Source organism: Phaethon aethereus, assembly GCF_964289735.1.
Source record: "Phaethon aethereus genome assembly, chromosome: 21".
Classification (NCBI taxonomy): domain Eukaryota; kingdom Metazoa; phylum Chordata; class Aves; order Phaethontiformes; family Phaethontidae; genus Phaethon; species Phaethon aethereus.
This window is the reverse complement of record NC_138597.1, coordinates 4,437,343-4,460,886: the sequence shown is the minus strand read 5'-3', so window position 1 is coordinate 4,460,886 and position 23,544 is coordinate 4,437,343. Positions and strand designations below refer to the sequence as shown.

The following is a 23,544-nucleotide window of genomic DNA, read 5'->3' as shown; positions in this document are numbered from 1 at the left end:
AAGGCTCTGGGAAATAGGGGTCTGCAGGTCACCCGACGACTTTTAACGGCTCTGAGAGTCCTTATTGCACTCTACTGTTCCAACAAAATGTTAATAATAAATAAAAAAAAAAAAATCTCTTTTACTTTTTCTCTGGTTTGCATATCTTGCTCTGTCCTTTTAATTACAAGTGTCTAAGGAGAGTTTGGGGCTCTAGATGATGTCAGGAGTTATCCCCTTTACTGATGCTCCCAGAGGGGGGTTACTATCTGGTTGCTTTTCTTTTGTCTGTCTATCAATCACCTGAGGTCCTGTAAATGGAGTAAACACAGCTGAGGAGAGGGAGATACTTAACAACCTCTCTCCCAAACCCTCACCCTCTGACATTGCCCTCCTCTCCTCCATTACACTTCATTTTATTATAGACTCCAAAAAGCTTGGCCAGGAAGAGAAACTGCTGCCAGATTTATTTATTTATTTATTTATATTTGTTATGCCAAAATACTTTTTATTTTAACCTTTTCCTTCCTGGTTGGCTCATTGTAATTCTTAGCATTGTAGTGTCAGTCAGGTTTTCCTTCCTTATTTTAGTGCTGTGCAGCTGAGGTTAGAGCACCTTTATCAGTTTTGACTGCTGCTTAGTTACCCTGATGGGTTAAAGAATATAACGTTTCTTAAAGATTGCAATTGCATAATGTACAGTCTTGTAGACGAATAGGTTGTAAGAATTCAAAGCCCTTTCAGTAACTTTTCAAATTACTTTAATTTCTGCATTTTTCGGCCTGACAGTTGAGACCAGCCAATTTCTCTTTGAGGGTTGGGTTCCTTTACACAACATTTGAGCTGGAAGTGCAGCAGCAGGATGTTTACATTCAAATACAGTGTCTTAATGTAAATGAAGGGTAAAAAAAACCAATGATGTTTCTGAGACCTTAGGTTTTGTAAAAATGTTGGGTTGGGCTCAGCCTCACGAATGCCCCATGAACCAAGGTGTGGGGAAAAAAGTGGATCCGGAGACTATGCCTTTTTGACCTTTTGGAAATGTGTTCAACTAAGCACAGAGTAGGCTATAGGATGAGCATTTGATGAAAGAATCACCCAGCACTGCATCTAACTGACTGAACAGGTGGAATCATTAGTCTGGATCAGATCCCAGAAGGTTTTTATGATGATTCTTTTAAAATGTGACCATGTTCTTTCTGGGCAGAGTTGACTCGGTCGCTTCCAGGAACAAGAGTGTAATGTCGTATCAGGGCGACTACCAGTAGATCTTTCTTTTAGTCATATGATACCATGCACTAACTTTGGGCAGTCATATAGTTTGTTGTAGCTAAACAAGTTGTCCAGTTCTATTTGATTTTATTCTTAATAGAAAGTGTGTGCATGTATGAGGAAAACAACAACAGATACCACCCCCTGCCCTGCGCCCCTCCCCTGCCTTTTGTCCCTGCAAAAGGGTAGGTGTGATGGTTGCTCCAGGGTGGTCTGTCAGAGTGATAATAAAGCTGGCTTTGGAAAGGCACTAAAGGAACTTAATTCTCTCCATTACCTTTCCCTATTATGGCAGAATTCTTAATTTCTTCCTAATCAGAAATTTTCTCCCTAAAACTAATGTTGCCTTCAGGTTGTGAAAATCTTGAATGAATTACTGGGTTGAGCAATGCAAGGGGGAATATAAAGAAGAAAAATACATGCTCAGTGGCTGGGATGGTAGAAAGGGTTGTCACTGAAATGTCAGAGCCTGTGTCAGAGAAGGAAGAAAAAACTTAGTGGCTCATCTAGTTTAGCTCATGCAAGGATTTTGCATTGCAGTTATTGCTACTGTGTTTCATCCAGAAAATAGAGAAGAATGGATTATGGTAAAACAACAGATTGGGACTCACATCTCCTGAGTTTTATTTTCTGACTGTCAGAGGTTTGGTTCTGACCTTGGAGCTCTTCTCATATCTGTATGTCTCACTTCTTCCTCTGTAAAATATGGGTAACAGTACTCCTCTAAGTACTCCTCTACGTCACAGTGGTCCTAAAAGGAACCGTATTTTGGTGCACTTGAGGTCCTTATATTAAATAGTAGTAGATATTATAAAGGGCCTAAACAGACAGTGAAGTCTTAAAAGTTCTTGGGCAAAGGAGCATTTTATACGATACCTGAGGTGCAGGCACCAAGAGATGTTTGTGACAGCCCATTTTATTCTCTGACTGGCTCTGATTCTGTGTTTACAATTTACAGAGGCTGAGTGATCTCTGAAAATTGAGTGGCAGCAGTGACAGTCACAAAAAAGGGTCAGTAAGAACCTTTGAGTGCAAAACAGTGATGAGTGCTGGATTATTCAAATCAACACCCTGAAGCCTGAAAAGGAAATTTTAAGGCTTTGTGAAAATTATGACTAATTCTTTGCAGCGGCTGTGGTGCTGTAGAGGAATGAAATGGATGGTTGGGGGAAGGGAATAGGTTTGCATTCTGTGGGGCTATGAAGACAGTTTCCTTGCATCCTTCTCCTCAGCTCAGTCCTTGCTCAGTACCCTCTGCGGTTAGATTATTCCTTGCAGATAGCAATCAACTGGAAGGAAGTGTGTGTCTAATTTGCATGAGATTATTTAAAACAAAAAAAAAGGTCTGCATTAGTCAGGGTGATGGTAAACAACGCAAAGAGATGCCTTTTTATAATATAGCCGTGGCTCAGCTTTCAAAGCCAAATATAATTCACTTACAATTGGCAGTTTCCTTTATTGTTCCTTTTAACCTTTTGCATTCTGCATGGTCTTGATCTTGCTGCAACTCCAGAAGAACTAAAATGTTTGTTTTCCAAAGTGTTGAGAAAGTGTATTTGGAGCGATTCTTCTATTAAACTGAGGTGATTTTCTTGACATACATATTTGAGAGTTACATGAGATACAAAGCTCCAGTTTTCATGGCATTGCTTTTGCATCCAAGGGAGGTGGTATTATTTTGGGGTTACCAGCTTCCTGCTAGATTAGAACAATGAATGGACCATGGATACTTTTTTCTATAATGCAGTGATAGAAAGACTGTGATAAAATAAAGCAAGGTGAGATATTGCAACAGATGACACTTTGATCTTGTTTAGAAATTCCCACTTTTCTATGTAATTAATATATCAAAGTTGAATAATTTGGGGCTTAGAAAACTCATACTGTGTGCGTACATGTATGTAGGTGGTGACTAAGTCCAAAGGTAATTTTGATGAGTTAATTATAATTGCCTTAGGATAGTTTTAGAATATCTTGTACATGTTTGTTAGTGTGTGTGAGAAATGACAACCATGAAGGCAGGTATATTTCTGAATCCACAGATGACTAGTTGCAGTGCAGACTTACTCCATATATATGCTTAAGGAATCCGCTCTGGGAGATTATTCCCCTGATGCTTGGAGGCCGAGATGACACGGCCTTAAAAACATCTTGTTCAGATGAATAAAAAGGAGGTGTTCCAAGGTGATGGCACTCCCAGTCTTCTCCTCTGATAATTAAGAAGGGATGTAGTTGTGATGTTCTTTTGTATAATGCCACTAGTACCATGAACGAGAACATTTCACAAGGCACCAGAATAGTCCAGGGAAGTAATAACAATTTTAATTTGCACTGCTTTGCACAGGATTCAAACAAGGAACTCAAATGTGAAAGGTTTCCCATCTTTCTATCATTCACATCAGCTTTTTCTTCACAGTACAGCAGAGTTTTAATGCAAACAGTGATACTTCAGTGTCCTAGTTGGCAAGACTAGAATAATGCTAGAAGCACATTTCATCTGCAAAACATTTTAGGTTTTTTCTCAAACAGTATGAGAACAGAAGGGGCAGTATGGTTAGGCAACAATAAGCATTGTTTCTTGCTCTTTTTGTAGAATGAAGTAAGGATCCTCCATAACTTACGTATGTTTCTAAGTGTTAAATATTATCAGATTTGCTACTTTTGCATGGAAATAGAACAAAATGCCCTATTCTAGTGGGAGCCACATTTGCAGCCAGCTAATTTTGCCTCCATCTTCATGAAATTCCATAGATGCTAGTGATCTGCAGTGTTGGCATGTTTATGCTTTCTCCTACATTGGATAATTAGAAGCTGGTTAAAACAGTTTCTTTCTGATTAGGACTTCGCTTTTTAACATGGGTTAGACACCATAAATACTGCTTTTGTGACTAGAACAGTAGGCTGAGTTGTGTTCCTGTGCCTTTTATTACGCTCACTGCAAGTCTTGTTCCATACTGTTACGTGTGGTTTTGGTCCCTTACTATTTGAGGCATGCATCAAATACAAGTAAAGGGGTGATTTTGTCAGATTGCAGGACCAGAGATCAGGAATTTTAGATTTTCGATACTGTTCCTGACACTGACAATATTCTGTTACGTTAGAGAAATCACCTAACTTCTCTGTGCATCAGTATCTGCACTGTAGTGTAGATAGAACAGTATCTCATAGGAACTTATCTCACGTACTCACAGGAATAGGGGAAGATCGGATAATAGTTATAAAGCCTTCTGAATACCAGAAGCACTGTGTTAGTGCTTTATGATATTAAATAACATTTCTGAAACAGATTTGCATATTTATTTCTGGCAATATTATTTGAGCTACAGATTATTCTGTCTAGACCCCCAGTATGCAGTGAAGTTTAAGATCCTGCAAAAATTTCTCAAAACTTAGGTAAAAAGCCCAGAAGCCTGGCCACATTGTATCTCCCTGTAATGTTAAAAAGCTAAGTGTTTTAAAGGATTAAGTTCAGGAATTTCATCTACTAGCAATAATTCATGGATCTTGAGTGGAGGTGATGGAGAGAAACTATTCCCCCATTTTTCTCCCACTGCTGTCATACTCATACCATTTTCCTCACTGTGCTCAGTCCCCACAACAACTGTGTGAGAATCAAGTGGTCTGTCTCTTCTAAATCTCTTTCCTTAAATCTATATTCTCACTTCCAGCATTTCTGAATGTTTTTGCATACACACTGCACATATAATAAAGGTCCTGAATCACTTCACATGTTCCTCATAGCAGGGGCACTGGCTCTCTGCTTCTGTGTGGGAGAATAACATAACAAATATTACGCAGCTGTCCAGGCCCCACATCATGGTTGCCATCTGAGTACTAAATTCTTTTTCTAGAGGATGTTTTCTCCTGTTGGAAAAAATAATCCAGCTGTGCTTCCTTCTTCACAGATGCTGGTCATTGTGAATCCTTTAGCTGCTTTTCTTTTCCCCCATGTTGGCCAAATCCTTTCCATATGTTGTGGCCAAATACAGATGGTCATCCTGGCATTTCCTGATGGCAGGAGTGACTGCACCAACATGTGCCATGTGTGCAGTGTTACTACAGCTCTGCGTGAAATAAAAAACAGGCTGCCCTAGGGCAATCTAATCATGCAGCGATAGGCCGGGGCAATGCTAAGCTGAAAGTTTGGGCTTGGCCTTGTTTTGATCTGTTTTGTTATAGTTTTATTTCCTCCTTACATTCTGTGTCCCATTCATACTAATCACAGTCAGTCCTGATTTTTTCTTTTTATTTCTGCATTTGTCATAAAATAAAGCAAATTATTCCCGTCTTCGGAAACGATCTAGACTAATTAGTCGTCTAACCCAATAATTAGTTTTTTGTTTCCCTGTCTGTTTTCATGCATTATTGTTAGGTTTTTTCCCCTCTTTTTTTTTTTTACACCATTACAGATTAAAATGAGCCACATTTGCAGTTGATGGTATCTTTTTTTCGGGGGAAGAATGGAGAATTGCAATAGAAAGCTACTTCAAAAGCAGCAATAAACTCAAGGATAAATTAAGGAAATTGAATGAGCCACATTTGGAAGCAGCGTTGAGGCTAATATTCTGTCGCTTAAGGTTAAATTGCAACAGAGAAAGAGAGAGGGAGACATTCCAGTGAATCCAAAATTGGGGAGGCATTACTGCTCAAGTCAGTGCCAAAATTCTTTGCAGCTTGAAAGGGTTCTGCCTGGCTTGAGAATTTAATTATGCGTGCATCAAGTGGGTAAAGGTGCTAAACTGATTTCATTTCCTCTGCTCCCCCAGGCCTGACAGATGAAGAAATTGACCTGGCTTTCCAGCAGTCGGGCACAAGCACGGATGAGCCACAGTCCCCAGGTCCTTCTACACAGCTGGTGCCAACTCAGCCCTCTCACCCTGTGCTGTATAGTAAGTAACACTTTGAAAAACATCTGGTCCTGTCGCTTTCTGCAGTGATTTCTGCAGCAATTTCACAGATTTCTGCGCCAGATCCTAGATTTCAATTCAACTAATGCCATACTTTTTGTCAGAATCAGATGCCAAATGTTACTTTGAATTCACGTCATAGTTGTTGCTGTCTGTGACGAGATCATGTTACACAAGGAAAATGAGATATAAATGATCATCATCTACAAACAAACATCATACGTACTAGCCTATGACAGCTCTTGGCCTGAAGGTGTATAGTCAATACAAATTGGATTCAGATCCACTATAAGGACTTGAAAAAAGCATTTAGTCAACGTAGGACTCAGTCTTCCCTTCTAAAACTTAAGGTCATGCTTCCCCTCATCAGTAGGGTTTCCTAATATCTAGATCATTAATATATGATAGGGCTGATAGATTCTTGGATAGAAGGTGCTATAAAAGTGCAACACTATTACATCTTTAGTTACTGCAACAGTGGACTCTGTTCAACAAACTGTTGGACATCATCACAAAATTTTTGTATTTTAGTTAGAGGACTTATTTTCTTAACTAGTCAGGCAACCAGTCAGTTCAGAGAATCGTAGAATATCTTGAGTTGGAGGGGACCCCTAAGGATCATGGAGTCCAACTCCCTGCTCCTTGCAGGACTACCTAAAACTAAACCATATGACTAAGAGCGTCATCCAGACGCTCCTTGAACTTTGACAGTTAATGTTCCGAACAGTTACTTGAAAGAGGTGTATTTTCAGCATGAACAGCAAGCTAGAATATAAGGTCTGTGACTTCCTGTGTGTAAGTTTAAGGTCTGGCACAATGGACCCCCAGTATGAATGAGTTTTAAGAGTGCTATCAGGTTACAAATAATAAACAGTTAATAAGGATCCTTAATTTTAACAAGCTTTCTCTCTCCAGTAATCTGAGGGATGACAGCAGAAATTCTGTGTAGACTGCATGGAATATGATTGTATGATTTTGTGTACAAAATATACTCTCAAAGTATTTTTAAAATCCCAACATAATCTGTGTAGACTCAAAATTTACATATATATTTGCATTTTAAAACAAACCTCGCAAAAAAGTATCTAAGCTCCAAACAATAAAAACCAAAGTACACACCATTAAAAATCCATCAAAAGAAGCTGTTCAGCTCACATGTGTGTCTGGCAGTTTGAAATGCACTTCACTTACCTGCCAAGTATTAAGAATAGGATTTTGATACTGCTTCTAAACAGTTCTCAGTCAGATATTGACTGATGTAACAGTCCACTTAGGGCTGTGTTTATTAGTTTATAGCATAATTTTGCTATTGCTAGAGACAATACTAGACTTGCTTTCTGAGTTTTTAAATACTCTGGTTTGGCACAGTTTGCAAAGAAAAACATTTGTGATGGAGTTGGGCTCAGAGCTGGAATATTTCTGACTTGTATTGGGTGTGCTGGTGAACTCCAGGACTTAATTCTGCCTCCTGGGTTAATACCCGTCTGCTGTAGTTCATAGAAAAAGCCAGAAGAGCAAAATCTGCTCTCTTGCTGAAGAAACAGTGCCAGATCCCTCCCTTTCTGTTGCTCATTCAGCTAACTCTTTATCACAACCGTATTGGAAGAGTTAGTCTGTGCTTATTTTATAGTGTTCCACTAATATGAGTAGGGCAGGAAAGAAGTATGCAATTCAAACTGGAAAATGTTGTCATCATTGTTAACCCCTGCAGCTTTATCACTGTGGCTTTTTTTCCCCCTTTTACTATTTTTGCTTTCTTCAAAGCACCAGCTCCCAATTTCTTCTTACTAGGTCAAATCTCTTCTTAGTAGGTCCTAGGTCTTCCTTGGTACGTAACTAATTTTTAAACATCAAAATGTTCCCAGTAACAGCTCCAAAGAGAAGTCTGAAAGTATCATTCTGTAATGCTGAGAAACCAAAGGTGAATAAAAATACCACCAAAGTCAAGCTTTTGTAGGGGTTGTAATTGTAAACTGGTGCTCTAGCTTTGATTTGATCGGTGCTTTTTAAATAATTTGAACCAAAAGCTTTTGCCTGTGAGCCAGTCTTTTTTAGCACCCCCCCCAAATTGGGGAAATGGTGGCAAACACGTTCATTAAGTATTGTTCCTCCTCTCTCTAGCCATTCTTTGTAGACCTTCTATTTAAGCTTAATCTTTAAATTGATGTATAAAAAGAATAACTAACTAAATATACATTGTATTTGTTTGACCAAAATATTTGTTTTGATTAGGTGTCATGTGTGCCACATTCTAGTCCTTGACTGGCGTACTACTGGTGTTGTTAATGATGGATCCGTCTTTGTGTCTTCCTGTTAAATGCTTTCCATGGTATCAGAACTGCAAAAAGCATATGTGAATTTCTCTGGAGATGGTGGATGAGACCGTGCAGTGTTTCCGTGCTTTTTCAAGGTGCCTTGTTTGCTGTAGGTTATTTCATCAGTTGGATGTTAATCCTGTGATGAGTATTTCTGAATTGGTCCAAATCTGCTCCAGGACAGCTGTTTCTGTGCTAGTTTACTAAGTCAATTTATCTTTCACAGATTTGTGAGCGATTGTTATGTACAGAGAAAGATAGATGCTACTTTTTCTGCCTATCTATCTATTATGCTTATCTTCGTACAGAGTATTCATTATACTAGTGTTGGAATGCTTCGAGGTTTCAAGTTCAAAAGTATATCTAAAGGACTAATGAGATAGATAGACTGCTGAATCTGTAAGTTGACTTGTCGATGGGAACAACTTATATTGGAAGAGCTTACATTGAAAAAGATTATGAGCTATATTTGCCTTCCCCAAAGAAGACATTTGAGTTGCTTGTGACGTAGCATCTGATCTGCTGGAGTTCAGGTCTTGAAGACTGTGAACCACTTTGCGTGTGATATTTTTGGTTCTTTTTAAGGTTTTTTTGAGTAGTTTTGACACCTCTACACAAAATCACAAAACTAAGAGAGAAAGAATTACCCCCCACAAAGCAAAAAGGCGAAATGGTTGAGGAGGGTGCTGTGCTGAAAAGCAGTAGCTAGTGTCTTAAGAAACCTAATTTCTCCCTGTCCCCCCTCCCCACAAGGTGTTGCTGCTTCGTGTTTAAAACTCATAACTGTCGGTTATGAGTACAGAAGTTCAGGATGGCTTCAGAGCCATCTCAAGAGTTCATTCAGCACCAGAAGCTGAGCTGGTGATCTTCCCAGCAACTCTGGCATCGGATGTCCACTCTTGTGAGTCAGAGCAATAAATCCTGTGCACACTTTTTGATTTTTACTTGCTTGATCTCCTGCTGTTGTCAACTCAGTCTGTTCTGATTTTTAAAGTTGCAGGAAATAATTCATACCATTTAAATACTTCCTTTTGTTGAACTGCTAGTGTAGGTATTACTTAATGTTCTAAAGCTTTGTTGGAAGTAGCTGTTACCTATGTAAGTACTTTCTTATATTTTAAGAGTTAATGAGACAGAAGCATATGTGTAAGCCTTCAGAGTAGCATAGTTCTTACTTGCTGAACTCCTCCTGGGTTTGGTTTAAGAGAGGCTATAATAACTTTTGGGAGGAAGAGACAAGAATTAAGTTTCTAGACACTGTATTTTAGCTCAATACCATCTCTGCTATTTCTCCTCCTGTTCTGGAGGAGTAATTCCTTCCTTCCAGTTTGTACTTTTGCCAAGAGGTGTCAAAATGGCTTAAAAAAAAAAGCTTAAAAAAAGCTTGAATTTGATTAATATAGAGAAACAAGACTTTGCCTGACTGATAATAAAACTGATAAATGACATTTGAATTACTTGTAGCAGTAATTTATTACATAAAATATCTTTTATTTGACATGCGATTAGTTGCTGGAAGCATCACTCAATCTGACTAGTTTAAACATGCTCTAAAATGAACCCCCAGTAAAAAACCAGGGCTGTCTGCTGTTGGCGTTATGAAATACACTAATCCAGCAGTGAGGACAAAAATCTGACTTTAAATATTTAAATGATTAATTGGGTTTATATTTTTTTTTACTTTTCTAACCCTTTTAATTACAAGCAAACTCAGGGGAGTTTCTCAGCTAGGTGTGCAAAGCTGCATGCTTATCATCCAGGTATTGTCTGTGTTCTTCCCCATGGTATTTATGGTCTCCATTTATGGGGTTTTGTGCAGATTTTACACCTGCTTAACAGTCATCTCCAGTGACTGTTTTTCTTGCCATTTGGATCTTCTTCTCCCACCCCTGTGTCTTCATTATGTGGGAGGCTGCAGAATACAGACTGTTTTCTCTTGCAATTAAAAATGGTAACTAGAGTCCAAACTCTTTTTTTTTTCCTCAACCTCTTTCCGTGGGTTCACTGTTTGCTCTTGGAAAATAACCTCTTCCAGCCTCAGTTCCTACAGTTTTAAATGTGGATACTACTGAGGCTGACCTTACTTGGATGCACAAACCCTAATTAATTGATGTCAGGAAAGTTAATTCTGAGATGAATAGGGATCATAAAAATAGTGTTTACTCTAGAAGTACAGTTTACAGTTGCTGCTGTGAAAATTAAGCATACTTACAGAAAACACAGGCTTAGTGCTGGAGAAAAAGTCTGTGTCCCTTCCGTTTTGAGGACCCTCCCATGCCTTTTGAGGGTCTCTTACACAGAATGGTTTGTTACTTCCCCAGTGCCGAAACTGAAGAGTAACTGGGCTATTAGTGCTTTTTCACTTTCTCTAAATTTTATTCCAGTTCTACAAGTGGGGAAATTGAGGATATGCAAAGAAGTTAGTGTGAGCACTGGGGTTACAACTGAGAAGCTTCTAACCCTCTCTCACCTCCACGTTTTAGAGTATTGCAGAGAAAAAGGAAGACTGAATGTGGATTTTAGGCAAAGCTGTGACATTCTTCATAACATTGTAAAGTTGATGTGGTCAATGCAGAGCCTTTACTGCGTACCTCACTCACTCACTTTTCCTCTCCACCACCCTCACTTATTTTTGCCACAAGACAGAATTATTTCACACATCTCTAAAACGAGTAAAATGGCATTTCAGCTTCTTGTCTTTATAGACTCTCTGAACTTTAGGAAAGATCATTCTGGTCCCTTTTCATTAATAATGAAAACCGGGGGGCAATAAAATGTTCTTAGCTCAAGCATTACAGGAATGGAGGGAGGGATGAGTGAGGTGAAGGGGCAAAGCGGACAGGATCCTACAGGTGTCTCTCCTTTCTACTGAGAGGTCACCACAGCTAGCAGGTAGTTAGGGACAGCCAGTCAAGGACTGCCATGGACAGGGCGCAGCTGGACCCACAGACCCTCTGACATTAATTAACCCTTTACAATAGGCTGTTCAGCCTGGAACGAGTTGCATTGTCATAAAAGGAGGTTTTTAATCAGAAGTGAAGGACAGAGAACTGGACAACCAAGAGACTTCAGATACCAGAAATGACAGTGGGAGCAGAGTAAGGAGGGGAAAGTGGGATGGATGACTGGGGTTTGCAGCAAAATTAGCCAGAGATCATTTTAAATCCTGACATGTACACAGCCAGTTACTGCAGCTTAGCTGACGTGTGTTAACTCATTAAGTTAAAAAGTTATGGTAATTTGATCATGTGCCTAAGCTCCAAAACTGCAACTGCAGCAACCCAAAATACTGCTGGTGACACTATTCACCAGTTCTGACAGAGATGCTTTAATTTGTTCAGATTTCTAGCCAGCGGATAATTTGAGGCGCTATGTCCTAAAATGTAGCAAGCTATGAGTGCCAGTATTTGAGAGTCAGTGCCAGTATTTGAGAGTCAGTGCCTACCTGAGGGCTGGGAGTAGGAGTAACTCTTGCAATGAAATGCCTGTAGAAGATCTCAGCAACAGGAAAAATGACAATAGATGACCAAAGCAGAAAGGAGACGAGCTTCCAGCCATTTTAGCCAGTTAAGCTTCCCTTTGAAAAGCCTAAATTGAAACTTTGGAGAATAGAATGCATTTCTGAGGCATTGTAGGTCACATGTAGATTTAGATCTGTCTGTTTGGATACTGTACACCGGCCTCCACCTCATCAGTTCTACCCACATCCTGACACTGAACTTTAGGAAAGATCACTCTGCATCCTCTTTATTATTAAAGAAAACTGGGGGCAGTACAAGATTCGTTAAGGGAACTGCGAGGGAGGTGAAAGGAAAGGATAAAGCTGGTGGAAAACTACAGGTGTCTTCTGATTCTGCTTGAAGGAGCAGAGCATACCATATCTTTTCTTTGCCCTGTGGAGTCTCTAAGCTTCTGTGCAGAATTGTGTTAAATATCTCAAGCTTTTATGTACTTCTTTACCTCTCTCTGTAGATATTTAATTGCATATTTTCTCTCTGCTATTTATGTGTGCTTTGGTCCCTATTCGTAATTCAGGCTGGAAAGACACTGGATCCTTCCTGATTGAAATGGTCCGTAATTGCTGACAGTCTTCGTAAACCCATTTATTGCCCTGATTTCTCTTCTTTCTCGAAACACTTCCTTCTTTTTGTTTTTGTGCACTCTTCTGGGTCTCTGGCTCTGTCCTCATTTTCAAAAATTATGATAGTGAAGAGCAATTGGTATTCAAGGAATGAGTTAACCTTAGGTAGCTGTCTACAGACAGTTATCTGCGGGAAGTGCAGTAGGATTCAGAGTGCCTTCTGCAAGAAAAGAGTAGGACAGAACAGCTTGATGGAACTTTCTAAATTGCTGCTCTGATTTGTCTCCCTTTGACACCTTGTGCAAGGTCAGTGTCAATGCTAGAGGTCTGGACAGATGTTTCAATGTCCTAAGGCCAGAAGCCTGCACACTGTACATGAGGGACTACCACCATCTTCATGCCCCCTGCTTAGTTAATCTATGCCTGCTAAGATACAGCAAAACTGTCATTATTCATTGCTCTTTTCTCTGATAAAAATGGGTGTATGAAAATGTTGTCACCTGCAGTTCTGACTATGATTATTTCTTGATTTCGGCCTTTAGGTCCACCGGGCTCCAGATGGCGAGATTATGGGGCTTTGGCTATCATAATGGCAGGCATTGCCTTTGGGTTCCACCAGCTCTACAAGGTAATAATCTCCCTCACTACTCTTATACTGTACTCTGAGAGAATGATGTTATGCTGCTTGTGTCCAAATAATCATGTCGGTTCCAAGCTGGTGAAGCATCTCTGTTCTTACTGGCACTGCCACCGGTATATTTGAGAAATGTAGATATTTAACATGAAAAGTTTTAAAACTCGTTTAAAATTACTTCTCATAGCCTGTCCTATAATTAATTTTCTGTGTCTCAGGTTAAGAGAGAGAGGCCAGACTAAGCAGCATGTTCCATCTATGCAAGTAAAGTTACATGACTCAAGAGAATGGCTTTTTATCAAGATATATTTGCCCTGTGTTTTTATATTAAAGTAGTGATGCCAACCTTACTGATCTTTTCATTCTTGCAAAGAATGATGGGGCTGATAAATGTCCAGAGAGATGTTAAGGCAACAGCTGCTGGGCATTGCGGACCTGAGCATATTGCTGTTACTAAATGACACATATCTAACACATATTGATGATTTACATAAATTTTTTGGCATAACGTCACTGATGCTGTTAATATATCCTACTGCAGTATTCTTTGTTTACAGATCTTGCTCTTCCATCTATCGAAACCTCGTAAGGCATATTGTGTGCCTAGCAGAGATCCATATTCTTTCATAGGAGTAAGACATCTTTGGGGACAGTTGATAAATTCCCTCTACCCTTCATGGGATTTTGAGGGAGTTTGCAAATAGTGATTTTTATATGAAAGATAGGATGCTAGGATAAAACACAGTTGTCCTTGTGTGTTCTGTGAAGATTAAGAGAGAACTGTTTATGAAAGTCATCAAAAGCTATTTGCTTTTCAGAATGTCCTGAGTGTAAACATATATGTGTACCTGTGCTTTGTGAGGGTAAGCGCTGTGTGCAGCGACACTGAAATCCGAAACCAATGCTATTAAACGTAAAAGAAGGCTGTCCCACACGTGTCAGTTTGGATAATCAGCTCTGTCTCAGAAACCATCCTGTATGGATGCCCCAATAGTGGGTGTACATGCATCAAAAGCCAGGATGGGAAAGAATTGATAGGCACTATCAAGGCTGTTTCCACATCCTAGACCATCCTTCTATCACATTTTTTTAACCTGACATGTTGTGCTTGGATGTGCCCGTGTTGAAGTGCGTATTCAGTTCATAGGAGCAGTGCTGCAGAAGGATCCATGGTAGTTAGAGGAGAATTGTGACCTGTTAGATCCAGTCCATCCTCTGCAAGGGCAGAATGAGGCAGATTTCATGGCTGTGTGCAGTGTCACTGAACTGCCTCCTGTTCTGTACTAGCTTGGTTCTCACTTCCTTTAGTCCTGGTTCCTTAGTTCTCTCCCCTGTGCTCCAGATCTCCGCTTTTACTTCCGTGACTCCTAACCCGTCCCCTGCCGAGGTTCAAAAGATTTTATAATACCTTTCATTCCCTGGCTTGTGCTTCCTCTGGCCTTTCCTGGGCCTTTCTCCTCCTCTTCCCACTTCTGCATTTCTTGCCTTGTGGATGTAGCTCAGATGTTGCAACACATCAGTGTGTTCACATTCAAGAGTGTAAGATCTGAAATTGTACTCTCTCTGTGATGGATGTTTTTCTGGACTGAGAGCTGTCTCAGGAAACCTTAAATGGAGTTAGGAACTGTTTTTTAGGACCACCAAAAATGTAACCGTAGAAGTCATATCTTCTGCAACTTCATTTAACACCTACTGTAGAGGGGATTTCTTTCCTCAGCCAGGTGTGTGGATAAATGATCACTGGCTCTGTGATAAAGGCTGAGGTTTGGGTGGTGGGCTTTGAGGATGTTTCAGGTAGATTAGAAAGACCACTTTGCATATCCTTATTTCCTAAAAAAGTTTCTGTACTCCATGCAGAAATACCTTCTTCCTCTCATCATGGGAGGCAAAGAAGACAGGAAACAACTTCAGAGGATTGAGTCAAACATTTCTGAGATGAGTGGCAGTGTGACACAGACAGGTAAAGATTAATGACTCCATCAATTCACCCCTCAAAGCCTTTCTCCCTATATCCTCCCTTCTGCCAAGACCCCCACCCTTTTCTTTCCCTCCATCTCCACTTTATGTGGTGACTTCATTTATCTGCTCTGAGAATCTGTTCACATTTGCAAATGAAGCCGCCGTCATTTCGGTTTAATTTGAAATTGCTTGTTTACTGTCGGCGCAGCCTCAATTAATTATGTTTTTACGGAAAGGCTCCCAACCTCAGAATATTAATAAGGGGAATAAAATGACAGCCTTTTGGAGGGCTGTAAAGTTCATTTTTAATTTCTGCCTCTCTGATGTTTTCAGGGGCTTTTTTTCGGTGTTTTCCCCCCACTTTCCATCTGAAAATCCAAGAAAGGGTCAGGAGAGTCTGTAATTACTGTGCCTCCCTGACCTTAGCCACCTTCTCTGTTATTGACTCTATAGGGTGTCTGTTCATTACCCGATGCCCTAATGATGGTCTGGATTAGCTGTTACCTGTCAGACCAATAGAGTCTTAAATTTTATTTTATTTTATCAGCTTGTTTACTGCCTGGAAGCTTTGGATAAAGTACCAATGTAGAAAAAGTTCTCCTACAGCTGGAGTTGGAGTCCAGCAGAAGTTCGTCAGTGTTTGCTGTAGTGCAGGAGGGGAATACAGGGTGTTCTCTTGAAATAAATAAAAGTGCAAAGTATATTCTGTTGGTGGGATGGAAAAAAGTATTATTTTCAGCAGTGAGCTTGTTAAAGATGTTGAGGTTGAAGGAGTTGGTGGGTTGAGAGTGGGAGGATGCTAATTACACTTTTTAGTGGAGGGTGAGAAGAAAAGCATCTTTTGTTTCTCATGATACCCTAAGGTCAATCCTGAGACCAGCCTCTTCCCAGATTGGAGTTAGCCCCAGTGTTTGCCTGTGTGAGGCCCAAGATAGATAAATGATACAAACATTGTGTAAGTTCAGGGAGATGTACAAATCATAAACCAATATAATTAGAAGGGAGAGGTTTTGGACGGATATACTGTGGGCTATAGACATCTATACAATAGAAAGATAAACTAGAAATACTGGAGGTTAGATGCAGTGCAGGTAGATTACCCGTAGTGCAGATAAATCATATGGATTAAAGTGAGCAGGCGGGCGTAGATAAATTAAATATAGTAGGAATAGAGGCATCTTTGTAGCTAGACAGCAGGAAGGACGTGTGTGAATTCGTATACATGCATGTATCTCAGTTTAACACTCTCCTGCTTTTTCCCTCACAGTGACTCAGTTACAGACAACTTTAGCAGCTGTCCAGGAACTGCTAATCCAGCAACAACAGAAAATCCAGGATCTTACCCAAGAACTGGCTGCTTCTAAGGTATCCACTTCCAACTCTTCACCTTTAGAACACTACCATCTTCTTTGGAACATGCATATCTTCTTTTGTGGGCACATGGAAAGCGCCTTACTAGGTTCACAAATCCAACCTTCATCTCTGTCATATCTCCAGCCAGTTTTTCTGCATCTGACTTCGCCATAGGCTGTCTGCTTAAAGCACTGGATATTAATTGGATACTCAGTGTAATATATCTAACTTCTGTAAGGGCTTTGTTATATAGCTTTGTATGCAACTTCTGAGACCTGTTCTCAGCTCTCTATCTTCTGCATTGCATTTGAGATTAAATAATTGTGCCATTAGTCCACTAACCAGAAGAGGTAAAGGGCAGTTGTGCAGAGGTTTTATCTGTGTGTAACATGTAATTTCTCCTGTACCCTTGTACATTGTCAAAACAATGACTTAGTCCTGTTCAGCCAAGCACACACTTGAAGTACTGTATTTAAGTCACCTGTTCAGATCCAGGCCAGGTAATGGCCAAACAGTCTTAATATTTCGTTTCTTGTTTTAACGACGTTGGTCATCTCAGTGTAACAGGTGGCCCCATCATAACCACATTAGTGACACACAGTGGCCTATTCCCCTTGAATCCTGACTTGACCCTGGCAATAAAACCATCCGTTCTGACTAGTTTGTGTTGTTACATGTGTAACTACAAGTAACCACTTTTAACCAAAGTTGATTTTCTTTCTGGCAATGAGAATTAGTGCTTTTCATCTCCAAAGTACTTTGCAGCCATTTGGCCTAAGCATTCTGTCAGCCTGTAAGTGTGGATTACATGTGAGGTGGGATGGATTTGAACCAGTCACATAGAGTTGAAGTCTTCCTTTTGCTCACAAACTTGCGATTATTCAGGGTGCAGTCATCTTGCAGTATTCCCTGTACAGGGAGAGATTTTTCTTTTTACTGTGAAATTCCTTAGACAATGCTTACAGTCTTTTACCTATAGCATGAGCAGTTGTCTTCACCCCTTACCTATACTTCAATCTCATACAAACTCTTTGATGGTGTGTAACTGGTGGGCCACAGCTGACTGTGTGGTGTGCACACTGTACAGTAGGAATCCCTCAGTGGCACAGCTGTAAACCCAACCATGAAAGCCAGTTTATGGTCACAACAGTCTACTTCAATTTTCCTTGGGAACTGTGGCCTGCCAGTGGCCTGGAGCCAGTCCGGAAATTGGAAAACTGTTTTCAGGTCTTAAGTGTTAAGATTAAGACCACATGTTGAGCTTTAAGAAGGAAAAAGGGCATAAGAGTCTTGGTGGTTTAGAGAGTCTTGAAGAAGTTTTTCCTCCCCCCTCTCTACCCCCTGCACTGAAATGGTAGCACACATTGTTATGATATCTAAACCTCATGTGTATAAAGAAAAACTTGGGCAACCCCACAAACCAAAGAATAAAAGCTGTGTTTTCTCAGCTGTAATGTAAGTTTTTATATCTGCTTTTCAAACTCCTACTGGTATGCTGTAAAAAATTAAAAAGAGGGACTTTAAGTAATTAAAAAACGTACATAAAAATTCAAGGCTTGAATTTTCTACAACTGTTTTTTAAAGAGACTGGCTAAAAAGCCCCAGATGTCAGATTTTATTTCTAAATCCTAGGCATCTGGCACCATATGTGTTTTGGAAATTTGAGTCCTTTGCAGGCCAGTGAGTGGAAATCACTCCCTTGTTAATGTGCTGCTGTAGCTTTCAAGGTCTTGGAAAGCCAGAACAGTGGCTCCTGGATTCTTGCTGTCTGAGGGCTGGGAGTGTGAATCCCAAGGGAACGCATCTGTGTATATCACAGCTACTACAGACTGAGCCTCTCCCAGCTCGCTGGGTTCACAGCCCAGAAGTCACTGTGAGGCATGCTGGCTGTGAAGGTGTTCAGGGTTACTCAGCACTAGCTGAAGTCTGTTTAAAGAATAAGTAGTAACAGCCAGTTCTGGCTACATCTAGTAGGAACTGCTGAGGAGGAGTTTTCTGTTATTCCAGTCCTGGCTTCCTTTGTCAGGGGATTTACTAGGAGTATCTCTGGAGTGATGCTTACAGATGGATTCATTCCTAATGGCTTTTATCAGAAATTACTATGGGAAGTGAGTGTTCTTTGGTCCCACACTCAGCCCATCACTACAGGAGTTGCTAGAGTGATAGGATGGGTTAACCATAGGCCATTATCTGTCTTTCAGAGTGTTCCTTCCATTTCTCAAATTCCCAAAAGAGTTAAAAGAAAGATTGCCAGAAGTATTATCTGCAGCATGTTCTCCTCAGTTGTCACCTTACTCTAATTTCTGCCTGATATCCCATAGCAATTCCGATGCAGTGCTGACACCAGCTGTAGCAGGCTTCCATGAGTTACTTATCATCTTTCCCCACCAAATTACATTCATTGTCTTGAAATATCCAAGAGACAGTGCCTAGTCCAGCTGCTTCCTGGAGATACAATCTGGTAACTCAAGCATAGCTCTAATTCTTCAGATCTAGTAAGCAAAATTTTTGCAAATTTCAAGCATTGATTTATCAGCCCACCTCTAAACACCACAGAGTGCAGATAATCAATTCTTCATTTAATGATTTAGGAGAAATGAACAAATGGTTTAAAATAGGTATTAATATATAATATTTGAACCTGTTGCCTCAGCCAAGTGCAGCCACAGGAAAGAGTAAAGGACATGATTCAGTGCAACTCCCACTGCCTTTCAGGATCCCAGTTCTAGTTCTTCTTCTCTAGAAATCATTCATTAGGTCAGCATCAAATGATTTAGTTTACCTTTTTGTATACTTTTTGTGTTCTCTGTCTGATATGTTGGTGGAAAACATCCTATGTAGACCTAGCTTTGTCTGAATTCTCACAAGTGCTGGCCTTCAAATCGAAAAAGAAAGGTCCCCTTGAGGTGCTTCAGCAATGGTTTTGCATGGTATGTTGGAGACAAGGTTAATTAGTTCCCCAAACAGAAAGCAAATATTTGAATAGTCTTAGCATCTTGAGCCAATTATTATTTCTGATCATCATGGGGACCCATTCAGGTCCTTCTTTACTGGGGAAGTTGCTTTGCTCATATCTGAGAGTTTTTAAATGATAGAGCTTATGTATGTTATCCCCAGGGTTTAAGAATCCCAGATGGGAGGAGAGGGAGGATAACATAGAAAAACGTGATGTTTTTGAACTACCTCCCAGATTGTATTTTGATATTTATGTCATCTTTTTCATGTTCTAGGCCACAACTTCCACCAACTGGATTCTGGAGTCGCAGAATATTAATGAATTGAAATCTGAGATCTACTCATTAAAAGGACTTCTCCTGAACCGGTATGGATGGAATATGTGAGCAGATGATTGTGTGGAGAAAGGGTTCTTTCCAGGATTCTCTCAGTCAAGGAGAGGAAGGGCATTTCCAACAGGAACTAGCTCTATATCCTGCTATTGCTATTTTAATAATACCACTTTGCACTCCACTATCACTTTCTATTTGCAGGTCTCAAAATGCTTTTCAAACTTGCCTTAAATCACAGAGTGCTTTAGGAAATTAATAAGATGTTTCCTTTTTGTTTACGACAGAGGAATCCTCTGCCATTCACCACAGTCAGGATGCCTCTCACGTAGTTTGAGGTATTGACTGCATCTGCACCTGCATTCTGTTACAGAGAGAGTCACTTCTGGATAACAGTTCAGCTGACCTGTTCATGGTTAGGGCATAGCCAGGATGAAGAGAATCACACTTCAGAAGAGCCTGTTTCTCTTGATGAGCTAGCTCAAGTACAGACATCTTATAATGTACTCGATGTCTGAAGTGAGGAGATATAAACCCCAGCCTGTGGGACAGTCATAAGAACAGGGATCGGATCTCAGTTCTTGAGGAAACACTTTTTTTCCCAAGTACCTTACTTAAGAGTTTATCTAGCTTTTCAGCTATTGATCCTTTCACTTTGATATGACTCCCTTGCCTCCTTCTACATGTAACTAAGTCTTCTCAAGTCATCTGTTTCCTAAGAGATGGACTTCAAAGAATAGTCTAGGATTGGACTAGACATGTTCTGGATCTCAGCAAGTGTGGTTTTCAGAAGTCTGAAAAGTGTATTGGCTTTAATATCCTTTTAAATTCTCACTACAGCTCCCATTCCTCCCAAGAGTCACAGTAGAAAAGCTTTGGAGGACAGAGGACACAAGTTGCTGTCTGTTAAGTTGGGTCATACTAGCATCACTGCTGGGGAGAAAGCATTACTTAATGACACCTCTTCAGCAATGGGAAAGTTGCAGCTGGGGGCTAAGTGGTTTTTGGAAAAAAAAACTTTCTGGGGGGTTGTTTTTTAACAAAAAGGCAAGTGTTTCTGCAGTGAGGAGGCAGCAGCAGCATCAGAGCCAAGAAAGTCTCCAGATGGAATTTGTTGATTGCATTTATGATACTGGTTGAATATGCAGACATTAGCTTATTGCACTCACAGGAGATGGGGGTTAGATCAGCAGTTCTTCAATGGCTGGTGGTGGCAGCAGGAAAGGGAGGTGAGAGCAACTACTGTTCCTAGTTCAGTCTAAGAAAATGTAACCCGCTGTGTTTGAGCGCTCACTGTAGGAGAGCAGTCAGCTTTTGTCTGCTCTGGTCTTGTCTGTGTCACTAGCCAGCTCATCTGAGGGGTATGAGAACTCCCTGCCACACAGCATCTTTTCAGAGCTTGGTCTGATACCTCTTCATACTCCCACTTTTCATATGCACAAGCAAGGACGCATGGGGAGTACTAGATCAGACATGCTTTTTTGCTTTGCTCTTCATGATAGATGACTTTCTGAGGGCACCAGTACTCCCCACTGCACTTACATTTGTCCTGTTTGATACTTGGATTCTCCTGTTAGGGCTGGGCATTAGCCTGCCACCAGCAAATCCTTGAAGCCCACCTGGAAACGACTCGAGGACAGAACAGCCAGCTTTCTCAGCTGGTGCAAGCTAGTATGACTCCTTTCAAGTCAGAGAAGCTGAACCACTTTGTGGCAGCCAGGACCTGGCCCAAACATGTAAAGTACATGCTGGGACTAGGAGATAGGTTGTGGATTGTAATGAGCCAGCATGCAATAGCTGTGTATCACAGTGGAGGTGACGACCAGGTGGTGAAACACCTTGACTCAGGCACAAGGACCTGGTGTGTCTGACTTCTTGCTCCAGTGGGAATTTTCTTTACCAATTAAATAGTGGTTGTTTTATAAAGGGACACTCATGTTCTTCCACAGGCAGCATTCCTGAGTGCTAGCTTACTCTGTGAAACTGGCCAAACCAAATCATTTTAGTACTAAAGGTTGCCCAGCTGTGATATTTTCCTGGTGTGCAGGCTCGATTACTGGGTGCTTGTAAAGCACTTTGAGATTCTGGCTGAAGTGAAGTGGCTTTGCTTTTGTTCATTTATGACAAAGGAGACTTGCAATGTCAGTCCTGCTTTACATGACTTCTCCAGTGCAAATACCATTCTCTCTCTGATGATAACCCCTCAGTGTTTTTAATAAAAGCCCCTTTTTCTCCTTTTGTTCCCCTCTTCCCTTCCCCCAAGGAGGCAGTTCCCTCCCTCCCCTTCGGCTCCTAAGATCCCGTCATGGCAGATCCCAGTGAAGCCAAGCTCACCCTCCAACCCTGTTGTGGTCAACCATAATAGCAGCAGTGACATCTCACCTGTCAGCAACGAGTCTACCACCTCATCACCAGTCAAGGAGAACCATAGCCCTGAGGGCCCGAAGGTCAGCTGCCATCTGCTGAGTGCTGAGGAGGGCAACAAGGCAGTGATTGATGTCAAGAGCCAAGTGCGGATGGAGGTACAGGGTGAAGAGGAGAAAAGGGAAAACAAAAGGAATGAAGAGGAGGAAGAGGACGATGAGGATGACGATGTTAGCCATGTGGATGAGGAGGAATGTCTGGGTGTCCAGACTGAGGACCGGCGAGGAGGGGATGGTCAGATTAATGAGCAAGTGGAAAAGCTACGAAGACCTGAGGGGGCCAGCAATGAGAATGAGATTGACTAAGACACCCTGGCTTCTGCTGCTGCTGCTGCTGCTGTACATCTTCCCTAGCCTCCTGCACTGTCCCTGGTGCCTCTCCCATTTTGTGGAGAGAAGTGCCACTAGTCCCCTCCAGTGATTCTCCCATGATTGACCTTGAGTAGGGTCATGATTGCCCAGTGAGCAAGGTGGGCCCTGTTTCACCACAGGGCTTTGCAATGTTGCAGTGGCTTCTCCCCTCCCAGACCCACCTTCTCCCCATGAGCTGGGGTCACTGCCTAGGCTGGAAGACCAATCGCCTTACCATGCACCACAGCTACAGAATAAGTCCTCTTACAAAAACACAATCTCTCCTGAAACAGTCAGCCTCTTTGCTGCATCCTAAAGTCCTTCTATCCGATTTCAGAAACCAGTCTGTCCTGAGCTCTTTGATTTCACAAGCCTTTAATCCCCACATAAGGCCCAAACCAGTTCTCTGTTTCCCAAAATAACCCTCTGTTTTATTTCTCAAACTACTTGATATTCTGTTGCCAAAAAAAAGAGCATTTTAACCCTGAATTCCTCACCAGATCTCAGTCTTGGCTCTTCCAAGCCTTATGTCAAGCGTCAAATTCCTGAAACTACCTAGCATCCAAAAACACTAAATTTCTGTGGGGTCCAAAGAACACTAATTCCACCCCACATTCTTGCACTCATCAGAGTGGCCTCTTGCTAGGGACCAAGTCCAAGTTTCATGTCCACAGTAACATCTACAAGAACAGGTGGCTTTGTTACTGATTGCTCCCCAGTAAAAGAAGAATTTAAAAGAAGTTGACCCCACTTCTCCTAATTATTACCCTTTCTCCTCCAAAGACAAGGAGCTCACATCAGTTTTTGACCTCTTACATTTTATTTATAGCTGCCCTGAATGAACGAGGTGATATCAGATGCTGAAATAGTTGGTTAATTCTGAATCTTTGCAATGGTTCTTAGCCTGGTTTTCTCCCTAAATGAGGAGAAAACCCATCTTAAGTGATCAGCTGAGACCTGCACCCAGTGACAGGCACCTGCTTCAG

The 23,544-nt window shown here is 41.0% G+C and overlaps 1 protein-coding gene across 1 annotated transcript in view; it reads left to right on the top strand.

Moving 5' to 3' along the window:
• The window catches only part of PEX14 (peroxisomal biogenesis factor 14), a gene marked incomplete at its 5' end in the record, with an annotated part of 78,144 nt that extends 55,457 nt beyond the window's left edge, over positions 1-22,687 (top strand). The window contains 6 exons of the mRNA XM_082009386.1: positions 6,018-6,140; positions 13,097-13,182; positions 15,046-15,148; positions 16,415-16,512; positions 19,731-19,822; positions 22,048-22,687. Coding sequence (XP_081865512.1) covers positions 6,018-6,140; positions 13,097-13,182; positions 15,046-15,148; positions 16,415-16,512; positions 19,731-19,822; positions 22,048-22,513 — 968 coding nt within the window. The 3' untranslated portion in view covers positions 22,514-22,687. The remainder of the gene's footprint in view (positions 1-6,017; positions 6,141-13,096; positions 13,183-15,045; positions 15,149-16,414; positions 16,513-19,730; positions 19,823-22,047) is intronic.
• Between the last annotated feature and the right edge of the window lie 857 nt (positions 22,688-23,544).